An 11,324-nucleotide genomic window follows, 5' to 3' on the forward strand; every position below is an offset into this window, starting at 1 on the left:
TCTAGACGTCATGGGTAACAGACACGGGCGGCCGGCTGAGGGGATATTATGACATAAATCAAGGCGACCACCCGAGGCCCGGCCTATCCGATGATTCTGATCTGGCCGAGCCCAGTGGCGTCGTTGGGTGAGTGTGCAGATATCCGCCCTAGTTCGGGAGGCTGCCGGATCGTGCGTATGTTTGCTGCGGCCGTCCGGATCTTGTGGCTCGTGTTACGACGGTGCAGAAGGTGTGACTATCCGTTCGGCTGTTTGCGCTCCGGGATCTCAGGGTGTGGTTGATGTGACGAAGCGCCGAGTTTGCTCCGCCTCGACCGAATAGGTAGGTAGGGTACCGTGGGTCAGTGTCTCTCTCACTTGTCGACCTCTCTCTCGCCCGTATGACAAGCAAGTAAGGACGAGTCATATCACACAACTGTGTGTTGGAAGTGATAGGCCTGGGTCAATCAAATCACATGGTACCTAGCTAGAGGAGGCTGGTCGAGGTGGTAATGCCGGCGCCAACTGTGTGATATCCCCCCGAAGGCTCGTCAAGAAGACCGTGACCTTCTCTAGACTGCCGATGAGAGCCGGTGTTGCACTGCAAAAGGTAAGTTGTCGGCCTCCTCTCCGGGTTGTGTCCCCAAGGCGAGAAATGGTTGGGTCGATGCAACGAAGTACAATATTCAAACGTCGCTAGCTCCAGCGCGGTGCAGGTCACATGTTGAGTGAGGCGAAATAATAATAGGTGACATGTTGTGCTACAGTACTGTTCATGTTCAGATCTTGTGATAGAGAGTTTAGCACTTCATGTATTCCCGCCGTTCATCTCTTGCTTCTGGCTGGTTCGGGAGAGATTAGTTCTTTTACTGGCCAACGTCGCTCGTTTGTTTCTCGTCTTCCAACTCGTCCACATCCGAAGGCCCAAGACAGAGAGGAAAGCTCACTGTTTCAGATATACCATTCCTTGCCTTGCTAGCCCTTTGTTGAGGGGGATACATCTCAGCACAGCAACCCAGAACCGATCGAGACTGGAGGTGTTCACAGTGTTTCTAGAGAGGAACGCACTGCGCGTGTATGTATATAGAAAATAATGGCTGTTGTAGCGCTAAATACTCTGTCCATCCCAAGCTCTGTTTCCCGTCCAAACACCAAGTGTCGGTCTTAATATCAAGTATCCGCTGTAAGCCCTTGTCTCCGTTCCAGTGTTTGATATCTATCGTAGTTGTGTGCCGCTTGTACGTGATTATCATGATTGTGTATGAAATCTAAGATGTTGAGCCTCCTGTAAGCTACCTACCTATTCTCGCCGCCTCACGCCTATCGACTTTTCATCATCGCATTCACGACAACAAAACAATAAATGTCGCCCGGACAACTCACACCCTATAACCTAGTTCATTCCCAAGCAACCCAGTCCGAAAACACCCATCCACCCATTCCCAAAAGTCCGAGATGGCTGCTAAACTCGGACCCGGCGTAACCCTCGATGACGCGACGAAGTTCCTAGGGAAGAGGCGCACATCCGCGTCATGACTGCACTGGTTAAAAACTCCATGAGGCGGGTTGGGTTGGCCGGACCGCTGCCCGGAGCGCAAGCTCTAATGCCTAGCACCGACAATTGCCATCACCACGCCTTTTCGACGGCGGTCACTGCGGCTGGAAGAGGAAGGGTATGAGCTGGGGGTGACGGGCAGGGACGAAGGGATGTTCAGAATGCTGGGAAAAGACAAGGTTGGGAGATCAACGTCGCTGTTTTACGATGTTTGATACCTCCCTTAATCCCAACCTTCGGGAAATCCCCAGTCAACTACTCAACTTCCATTCTCTAAGGCTCACATTGCTGCTACTTACCCCACCTAAGTGAATCCAACTCCGCAGAAGAAAGGTACAAGATAATACTCCGCCATGCACAGCGCTCACGATGTGGAAGACCATCTCTCTGTCTGCCGCCGTTGGTCACTCGGTCGGCATCCTGACCCTGTTTCACTGCCTCGGAGTCACTTTCTCAAACTCCGCTCACAGCTTCGTCAAGCCATCCTTCTTAATATTCTGTGTATATTCACCGCAAAAACAATCTGAGTGTGGTATATCCTCCTCGTCCTCTTGCAACATATCTCCATCTCCATCATCAGCTCGGGCAACCAGCCAAGCATGCAGAGACAGAAGATCCCCGCTATACGCCCGACCATCCTAACGGGTTGGCTCCCACAAGATAGAAAGAAACCATACATGGGAAGTGCCCTCCAGAAGACAGGCAGACCGCCCTCCCTCCCGCCAGCCAATCTTTTCTCTTTTGTTTTTCCCATACCAACAAAACAAACAACCCAAAATCCCCCGAAACCTCGCTTGCTTGCTCCAACTCCAACTCCAAAAAAACCCCAACCCACACAACAACAAACAACAGCAGACATCATTACGCCCATCAACAAACAAAAGACACCCACCCCACCCCACCCCGTAGCCTGGCAGGCTACCCACCCAGTCAGTAAACACTGCCCATAATACTCCGATCCTCGCGCTCCTCCCTCGCGAGCACCTCATCCGCCTCATCCGCCAACTCGCGCGTCAGCTCCGACCCGCTCTCCTCATGCCCTCCCCCTCCCCCCCCTGCGACGGCGGCGCCATTCCCATGCTCATTCCCATGCTCATGCTCATGCTCGTGCTCATGCTCGCAGTCGGCCTCGTGCTCCCCGTCGCTGCTGTGGTGGTCGCCCAGGCGGTTGGCGCGCGTGCCGCGGCCCATGCGGGACTGCTCCCTCTCCCTCTGGTGGTGGTGGTGGTGGTGAGGGTGGAAGTGTTTGGGGGGCCGGTGGTGGAGGGGGATGGCCGACGCGGGGATGCCGAGGCCGGTGGGGCCGGGTTGTTGGGTTCTGGTGCCGCCGTTGGCAGCGCCGGCGGCGGTGGTGGGGCTGGAGGTGCTGGCTGTGGAAGAGGGGGAGGGGGTGGCGATGGCGGCTGCGCGGCGGTGGTGGCCGCCGCGGTCGTCTTCCGAGTCGGCGTCGTCGCTCCCCGCGCTGTTGTGCCCGCTGTAGGTGCCGCCGAAGTCGCGGCCGACGTGGAGTTGGGTGAGCTCGAGCGGGCGCGGTGGGAGGTTGGGGCTCTTGAGCCGGGAGCGGAGGCGATCTTCGACGGAGATGAAGGAGGGGGTGCCGTCGGGGCTGGAGACGACTTCATCGCGGGCCTTGGTCACGTCGATTTGGGGCCCTGTTACGGTGAACTCGGGCGCGTCGCTGGCCTCGTCGGTGGTCTGGGACTGGAACCGTTTTGCGGCTGGTCGACGGTTGACGAGCGTCTGGCTGTTGGCGGTCCCGTCGAATGATGGGTTGATGATGCCGCAGGTCAAGCCGGCTTTGGCGCCGTTGCCGTTGGGCACGGCGGTGCTGTTACTGCCGCTGCTGCCGTCCTCGCTCACGGCCAGGCCGACGGCGTGGTTAGAGATGATACTGTCGCTCTTCACGAGGTCAGCCAGGGTCTGGCGGATCTTGAAACTCTTGTCGTGATCGCAACCGTTCGGGCAACCGCCCCAGCGACGTCGGACCTCAACCGTAGCAGCGCGCGCGAGCGTGGAGACGTCCTTACTTTTCCCGTTCTCCTTGACGCCCTTGTCCTTGTCCCCAACCAGCTCCTGCGCGCGCTCCTTCCTCAGCCCGGACCACGTTCGTAGGTTGTTCTCGAGTATGTACTTGCCGCTGTCGTCGTTGCGGCGCATGATGAGGAACTCGCAGTGGTTTACGTTGCGCAGATCTTCAAAGTGCTCGACGCTGTAGTGGTACCACTTCATGAGGAAGACGCGGGACATGAGGCCGTGGGTGACTGGAGGGGCCATTGTCAGCTTGTGTACTTTTTAAGAAAAAGGGAGGTAGTAAGGGTTGACTCACCCAACACGCAGACGCTCGCGAAGTCGTCCTCGCCAAACTGGCGCCACAAGCTCTCATTGAACCCACTGACGCGGTCATAGGCGTCGGCGGCGCTCTCGCCGTTGGGGATGCGGTAGAAGAAGTGGCCGTAGTCTGCGCGCTCTTGCCACATGCGCTCCATCTCGGCGCTGCATGGTTGGAAGTTGCCAAAGTCCTGCTCGCGCAGGCGCGGCTCCTCGTACACCTTGATATTGTCACGCTTGAAGGGGCTCGGTTCGGGATCGTCGCTGGTCAATGTCGCCAGAATACCCTCTGTGGTCTCTCGCGTCCTCCGGTACGGACTTGTGAAGAAATGTAGCGTATCGTCCTCGCGGAGCATCGTTCGCAGGCGGCGACCCGCCTCGTATGCTTGTTGCCATCCGTCCTGTGTAATCTTGACCCGATGGTCGGGGATGGTTTGATGAATGTCGCGGTTTTCTGGATAAGAAGTTGGTTAAATAAGCTTGCGTTTTTGGTTCTGGTCCGAGACATGTGACGTACTGTTACCCTCGGACTGGGCATGCCGGACTAGGATGATAAGTCTTGGTTTACCCATGACGAATCAATGGATTCCAAGATGATGGAGGATGATTTGAGTGTTGTCGAAACTATAGTAGGTGATCGTGTGCTCAGCTGCTACAGTACACAGCTACCGAGGTCAAAGGTAGGGAGGTACGGAGCAACACGGGGCAGCTCGAGTTTGTTTCAAAGTAGCCGATAGCGGGATAGCGGGGCAACGGCACAGTCAAAAAGATGCGAGCTTGGAGTTGATCGTGTTTGAAATGTGTTTAGGAACTCGTGGGATATATGTACAGCGAGCAGCGGGTATGATATGCAATTACTTCCATTCACCCTGGTAAAAACAGTCATCGACTCATCCAGAGCCTTGGGTCAGCTGCCTAGCACAACGAGCCTGGTACCCTGGGCTTTCGCCATCAAAACGTCTCGGTGGGAAAGGTATTACCAATGCCCAGGCCGAGGGGCTTGGACGAGTTGGGCATCGAGTGCCCCGCGGACCCACCAGTTTACAGGGCCTTACTTTTTTTCTGCATGTTGGCCGCGCGCTTCTCAGCGTCTGATAACAGGCAGAGGCGCAGTTGGTGCAATCAAATGCCGTGGCCTGGAATCCATTGAGTACACTGCAGGACGGGCGAGAATTGGAGATGCATCTGCGTGTTGCAATGGACTGATCTTGCACTGCCAACTGCTTCCAGGTTGTCGCCTGAAGTTCACGCCACTTCTGGTGCCACCCTGCATCAGGACGTTGGTGCAGCTGCCCTTGCCCGTGCCTGACCGCCAACGAATCAGATGACCTGCAAAGTCCCAACGGCGGCGCAGGGCTGCCCTCGGCAGTTGCCGCTGCCCTGGTCGCTTGCACTTTCCTTGATGCTCAAACAAGCGCCCAGCATCCGGATTGGCTGCGGTTGGGTGTGGATGGCACCGCGGCGGCTACACAAGCGCTGATGGCTATCCAACAAGTGCATCTCTCGAGTCTCCGGATTATTCCCCATTTCTTGCTTGCTGGAGATATTTCGTATTACTTCGTATGCACTGTACTTTCTTTGCTGCGCCACATACCCCCTAGTTGTGGCTGCAGTGGCTGAAATCTGCACAACCGCCAAGCCCATTGCCAAGGCTGCACCCTCGAACCATTCCGACCCACTTAAATTTGCACCTCGCCCCAAGCTCAGTCGCGTCGCAACTCAACCTCGTCCTCGACGCAACCGCTCGACCGAGCAGAAACACCAAAGCACCCGCATCACAGCCAACCCTCCCACTTCAAAAACACCAAGCCAACAGAACCCGACCAACCCCTCCAAATCGAAATAAGAAAACAAAAAACAAAAATGGCCGACATGCCCCCCCCCCCAGCAAAGCGCCGCCGCGCGCTATCCCCCCACGCCTCGCAAGCAACCCATCTCGCAGCCCTCTTCTCCAACCCCACCCAAGAAATCCGCCTCCCACCACCCCCCACCTCCTCATCATCATCTCCCAGCGGCTCCACCCGCAAACCCCTCCCCCCCCCACCTGAAATCGTCACGAACGTCCAAGGCTCGTCCGCCGGCGCCGGATCGGGCGAGTTCCACGTGTACAAGGCGGCGCGGCGGCGCGAGTACGAGCGGCTGCGGCAGATGGACGAGGACCTGGCGCGGGAGCGGGAGGTGGGCGAGTTTGAGCGGCGCAGGGCGGAGCGGGAGCGGGAGGACGAGGAGCGGACGAGGCGGAATCGGGAGAGGAGGGAGAGGAAGAAGAAGAAGGGGGGGAATGGTGGTGGGAATGGGGGTGGGGATAAGAATGGTGGTGGTAAGAATGGTGGTGCTAAAGGGGTGGATGGGAGCGGGAATGGGAAGGGTGGTTCTAAGGGGGCGGATGGGGGTGATAGCAATACTGCTGGGGCTGTTGGGGCAGGGACGGGTGAGGGAAAGAAGGATGGGGTTGTGGATGGGGGCAAGAAGAATGGAAATGGGAAGACGGACGCGGATGCGGGAGAAAAACAGGTAGCCCCTGTTGCGGCGGACGGGCCGGGGCTGGTTATTCACGACGATGACTGAGGAGGGATGGGGGACACGATTTGAGCAGGTGGCTGATCGGCCTTCTGTCTACCTACAAGGCCCTTTTTCCTCTAACGGGTATTATGCCGGCCTTATACCACCAACAGCCCTACAACCTTTACTCGTCGATACCGCCGCCACCGGTGCCGACGCCAGGTTGCAATTTCTTAGCGCTGCAGATATCGTCTACTCTCAACAAGAGACACGCGGACTGCGCAACAATTCGTTAGCATACTGTTCATGGAATAATACAAGTTTTTGTCGAGCACAACATACCTCAATCGCCGTCTTCATGCTCTGCACCTTGATCGCCTCGGGCTCCCACACACCATAGTCCTTCATATCCACCAGCACGCCCGTGTCGCCGTTAATACCCCACGAGCTCTTGCCCTCGGCGTGCTTGGCCCGCAGATCCGTCAGCACCCGGACGGGGCTCTTGCCCGCGTTCTGGATCAGCGTCCGCGGGATGACCTCGAGCGCCTCGGCGACGGCCTTGTACGGCCACTGCTGGACGCCCTCGATGCTCTTGGCCAGCTGAGTTAGGCGCACCGACACGGCCATCTCAGTGGCACCGCCGCCAGGCGACAGGCGGGGGTGGAACATGACGTTGCGCGCGACCCCCATGGCGTCGTGCAGGTTGCGCTCGATCTCGTTGAGCACGTCCTTGGACGGCCCGCGGAGGAGAACCGTGCAAGCCTTGGGAGACTTGCACTTTGTTAGGAAAGTGAAGTACTCGTCACCGATCTTCTCAATCTCGAACAGCCCGCACTCGGTGCCCACGTCCGACTCTTGCAGGTCCTCTACCCGGTTGACGATGGTGGCGCCTGTCGCCCGCGCTATCCGGTTGTTGTCTGTCTTGCGTACCCGCCGCAGGGCGGTCACGTTACCCTTCATGAGGTAGTGTTGTGCGAGATCTAAAAGGTGGTGTTAGCGTGTCTAGGATGTAAAGGACATGGAAAGACGTACCCGAGACACCCTTTTCTGTAATGACGAGATCTGGGTTCAGCGCGAGGATGTGCTCGCACATGGCCTTGACCTGCTCCTCCTCGATCTGGAGGATGCGGTTCCAGTCCTCTTCCTTGGTGACCTCGATATTTGTCTGCGACTCGCCCTTCTTGTACTCGAGCGAGCAGTCGAGCAATACGATGCGTGGGTTCTCGATCTTGCGGCGCATCTTGGGGTGCGTGATGTCCTTGTTGAGCATGACGCCATCCAGCACACGGCTGTCCTCAATCTCACCGCCGGGAACCTTCTCGACGCGCGCATACCGCTTGATGTCGACCTCGCGCTTGCCGTTGCCCACCTCCCACGTGACGGTGCGCACCGCCTTGAGCGCCAGGCTGCACATGAGCTCCGACCACCGCGACACGTACTTGGTACCGATCGACGAGGAGATAAGCTGGTTCATGGCCTTGTCGTCGTTGATGTCAATCGGGAGAGAGATATCTTCGATAATTTCGAGTGCGTCCTTGAGTGCCCGCTTGAAGGCGGAGATGATGATGACGGGGTGGATGTTGCGCTCGAGCTGGGGGAGTGCCTGTGCCAGAATCTCGCCCGCTGTTTCGCTCTCGTTAGCGAATTATGGCCATAAGCTCCGTGTAGCCAACTGACCTAGGATAATAACAGTTGTTGTCCCGTCGCCCACCTCCTCGTCCTGCGTCCGGCTCAACTCAATCATGCTCTTGGCGGCGGGGTGCGACACCTCGATCTCGCGGAGGATGGCGTGGCCGTCGTTCGTCAGGACGATGCCGCCCATGGGGTCGAGCAGCATCTTGAGCATGGCCTTGGGGCCGAGGCATGACCGGATGATATCGGCGACCCTGGTTTGGAGGGGTGGAATATCAGCATGTGGGGTTCTTGGGATATCGGTGTGGGGCGGGGCAGCGAGCATACGTTTTGGCGGCGGCGATGTTAGAGAGCTGGGCTTTCCTTCCGGTTTGCCTCTCACCGCTCTGGGTGTCTGCGAGCGAGTTCAGGTTAACAGAGGGCTCGCGGGGGAGGGCAGTAGCGGGGAAGCATAGACGTACTCATCACCAAGACAGGGGCCTGCATTTTGCCTGTCTTTGGCTATTCGCCTTAAATATTTTTGGTATCGGTGGTGGTTCTGTATGGGACGGGATTGTCAAACCACGGTGAAGAGGGGAGGCGAAGGTTGTGGAAAGCAGCGAAATTATGGGTTCGCGTTTGTAAGTTGCGGTTCTCTGTCGGCCAGGCAGCTCGCTGCTCAAGGTGGGATGCCCCGAAAAGTTTAGAAAGTCGGACCCACCTCCATGAGCTTGGTCCGGGCCTGAAGCGGGGCAGCCGGATCAACAGAGTTTCCGTCTCAGGGGAACAAACAACAAACCTCACTAACAACTTACAACTTACGGACATAGGTACACAACTCATAATTCATCCTCCGAGCTTGTTGATGCTCGATGAATTTTGTTCTAGAAACCTTGGGCTCCGGTGCAGTAAATAGTATTCAAACATAATAAAAGGTGTCGCTAGAATAGCGCATACGCGAACAATGTCAGATGACGGATAAGACCAGCGGTCAGTCTCATCTTAGATCCAGCCCTACACGTACAATACTTGACACTCACTCCACCGTGGGTGCCGAATCTCATCATATCTTGCTTGATACATATCCATCAACCCCTTGTTCCCCGGCCTCACTTAACAGCTAGCCTTATCTAGACCCCTCCCACTGTTTTCCTGGGTATTCCTGGCGTGGACACCAACCCCCCAAACCCGTCACGCCCCCTGACCAACCGACCTCGGGTCTCAGCTACGATATTTTCGGTATCCCGTAGCTCGCCCACAGCCCAAGCCCCAGGGCCCCGTAGCCCCATGGCAACCCCCTTATATGCAGAAAACACAAATGTACCGAGAATAAGTAAAATGAAACTCAAGTTGAACGACGGTGACCCATAGATTTTTGAGATCCGGGATATTAGGTCTTAGTAAATGTTGCCGTATGGCCTCTTCATGAACGCCGAAATGGTCGAAAGAGAAAAAGAAAACAAGCCATGGTTGCGGCAAGAGCGGTTGTATGAGAAGCAATGAAAAGCAACGCTGTCCGATGTCGGAAAGGTATCATCTAACAAAAGCGAACCGGTGGTATCGACGGGAAGATGGCGTGCCTGACTGTGGCTGATCAGAAGTTTTGCGAGATGCCAGCAGTCTGCTGCGGATAATGTGCCGAGTTCTCGATGCGTGTGTTTCTCCTAGCTGTCACGTCACGGATGACCGGCTGGCCGCCGGCATCGGCAGGTTGGCCGCCGTAGCCGTTGTCCGTATAGGGGTTTCCGCTGCCATACTGGTCGTAGTATTGGTTGCTGGCGCTCGGACCGCCCGCACCGCCTCCGTAGGCGACACCGATAGGACCGTCGCCGGAGCCGTCGGATCGGCCGGCGGCGCTGTACGACGACGAGGCGTTCGAGGGCCCCCGGCGCACATCGGCACGATTATTGGCGGCCGACGGTCCCATGGCGCCCAGAATTTCGCCCTCCGGAGAGGGAGGCACATCGCCCATGAGCGGCTCGCCAGATCGTGCGTCGGCTCTGGTTGGCGAAGCAGCGTCGGAATAAGAAGCGCCGGCACCGCCCGACATGGTCGTCGACGCTTTCCTTGTGGTCGAACCAGCAAGCGTGGTGGACCCCCAGCCACGGTAGCCCGACGGGCTGTCCTCCCCCATTTCGTAGGCAGCCCCCGCAACCGCGGGTATCGTAGGGTCGGCGTTGGGGTTGTAGCCGTAATCCTCCACCTCCTTCCGTCTCTGCTCCTCAGCGTCCTTGCGCTGCTTCCTCCGGCGCCACAGGAAAATACCGAGAAGGAGCAGAATAGCAACAGCTGCGATGGGGACAACCACGGCAACCGCGGTCCTCGCATTGGGGTCCAACCCCCCACTTGGCTCATCGGTGGGATCGATGGTGGAACCCGTTGTTGAAGTGGGCGCTGTCGTCGAGTCGGTAGGCTGGATTGTTGGAGGGAGGGACTCGGTAACCGTTGTGTAGGCCGTGCTCGTTGACGGTGGCGGGTCGTCATCCGGGGTTGAGGAGCTCTCTGGTGGTGGTCTCGAACTACTGGATGTGGGTGGAGGGTCATCTGAACTGGTTGATGAAGGAGGAGGCGATTCGGTCGTTGGCGGTGGGGGTGGATCCTCCGAGCTCGTTGTCGGGGGCGGCGGAGGAGGCTCCTCTGAGGAGGAGGGTGTCGGCTCTGGTGGAGGCGCCTCACTTGTAGTTTCAGGCGGGTCCGGCGCCGACGGCGTCGACGTCGGCACGTCCTCGCCCGCGGTTGTGTCGTTCGACATGGAAAAGAATTGGCGCCTAAGGCGTGGAAAGTTTCTGTATGGAATTGGCATGTTAGTCATGAATTTGCGCGACATGACACGATCGGATGCGTTACAATTTGTCAAGTGAATCAGGGCAGGAGGGGGAAGGTCATTCATTGAATTGCGCCTCTCACGACGGTGCGGGTCAACCCGCTCCAAGCTGCAGCGCTAATAGAATGCCCTCGTGCAGCTACGGGCTGCTTCAAAGAGAGACAAGTCGCGACAAACTACTAACCTTCAGGTAACGGCGAGGCCAACGATGACGGCGAAACTGACAGCACGGGCGCAAATACTCAAGCGACGGCGAGGTTTGGATATGGCGCAGAAAGGGGTCGTTTGAGAAGCAAAGCAGTGAGACCGAATGGATTGGCTCGGAGCGCGACGCCTGGGCGTCGACGGGGCCACTTGGCGTCTGATCTCTGCAGTTGGGTGTCGGCGCGACGGGACTAGTAGCCCTAGGCGCTGGAAGCGAAAACAGGCGCGCGGCGAAGAAAACGCAAAACCGGCGCTTGGGATGGACGTTCGACGATGTCGTCTCGTGTCGTCAAAACAACCTGGGGAACTGGAAGGAATGGA

At 57.5% G+C, this 11,324-nt stretch overlaps 5 protein-coding genes across 5 annotated transcripts; 1 reads left to right on the forward strand and 4 right to left on the reverse strand.

Annotated features, from left to right (window-relative positions):
- Nucleotides 1–1,741: 1,741 nt before the first annotated feature.
- On the reverse strand, nt 1,742–2,437 carry B0H64DRAFT_392858 (uncharacterized protein). The gene has a single exon (XM_062803592.1). It carries the CDS (start codon nt 2,403–2,405, stop codon nt 2,010–2,012), a length of 396 nt encoding a protein of 131 aa, XP_062661221.1. The 5' UTR covers nt 2,406–2,437; the 3' UTR covers nt 1,742–2,009.
- On the reverse strand, nt 2,438–4,695 carry B0H64DRAFT_473778 (histidine phosphatase superfamily). The gene is made up of 3 exons (XM_062808011.1): nt 4,380–4,695; nt 3,861–4,316; nt 2,438–3,795 (listed from the first exon to the last, which is right to left on the reverse strand). Exons 1-3 carry the CDS (start codon nt 4,432–4,434, stop codon nt 2,465–2,467), a joined length of 1,842 nt encoding a protein of 613 aa, XP_062661222.1. The 5' UTR covers nt 4,435–4,695; the 3' UTR covers nt 2,438–2,464.
- An 888-nt stretch (nt 4,696–5,583) lies between these two features.
- Nucleotides 5,584–6,430, forward strand: B0H64DRAFT_473779 (uncharacterized protein; the record flags this gene model as incomplete). The annotated part of the gene is made up of 1 exon (XM_062808012.1): nt 5,584–6,430. The coding sequence occupies exon 1, from the start codon at nt 5,726–5,728 to the stop codon at nt 6,428–6,430; it is 705 nt and encodes a 234-aa protein (XP_062661223.1). The 5' UTR covers nt 5,584–5,725.
- On the reverse strand, nt 6,150–8,664 carry B0H64DRAFT_392862 (T-complex protein 1). Its single transcript, XM_062803593.1, has 6 exons — nt 8,458–8,664; nt 8,324–8,390; nt 8,042–8,250; nt 7,397–7,987; nt 6,707–7,344; nt 6,150–6,641 (listed from the first exon to the last, which is right to left on the reverse strand). The coding sequence occupies exons 1-6, from the start codon at nt 8,480–8,482 to the stop codon at nt 6,549–6,551; spliced, it is 1,623 nt and encodes a 540-aa protein (XP_062661224.1). The 5' UTR covers nt 8,483–8,664; the 3' UTR covers nt 6,150–6,548.
- Nucleotides 8,665–9,416: 752 nt separating this feature from the next.
- B0H64DRAFT_130264 (uncharacterized protein) lies at nt 9,417–11,076 on the reverse strand. Its single transcript, XM_062798108.1, has 2 exons — nt 10,984–11,076; nt 9,417–10,761 (listed from the first exon to the last, which is right to left on the reverse strand). Exon 2 carries the CDS (start codon nt 10,725–10,727, stop codon nt 9,570–9,572), a length of 1,158 nt encoding a protein of 385 aa, XP_062661225.1. The 5' UTR covers nt 10,728–10,761; nt 10,984–11,076; the 3' UTR covers nt 9,417–9,569.
- Nucleotides 11,077–11,324: the final 248 nt, after the last annotated feature.

Source organism: Chaetomium fimeti (assembly GCF_033439085.1).
Source record: "Chaetomium fimeti strain CBS 168.71 chromosome Unknown B0H64scaffold_3, whole genome shotgun sequence".
In the NCBI taxonomy this organism is placed as follows: Eukaryota; Fungi; Ascomycota; class Sordariomycetes; order Sordariales; family Chaetomiaceae; genus Chaetomium; species Chaetomium fimeti.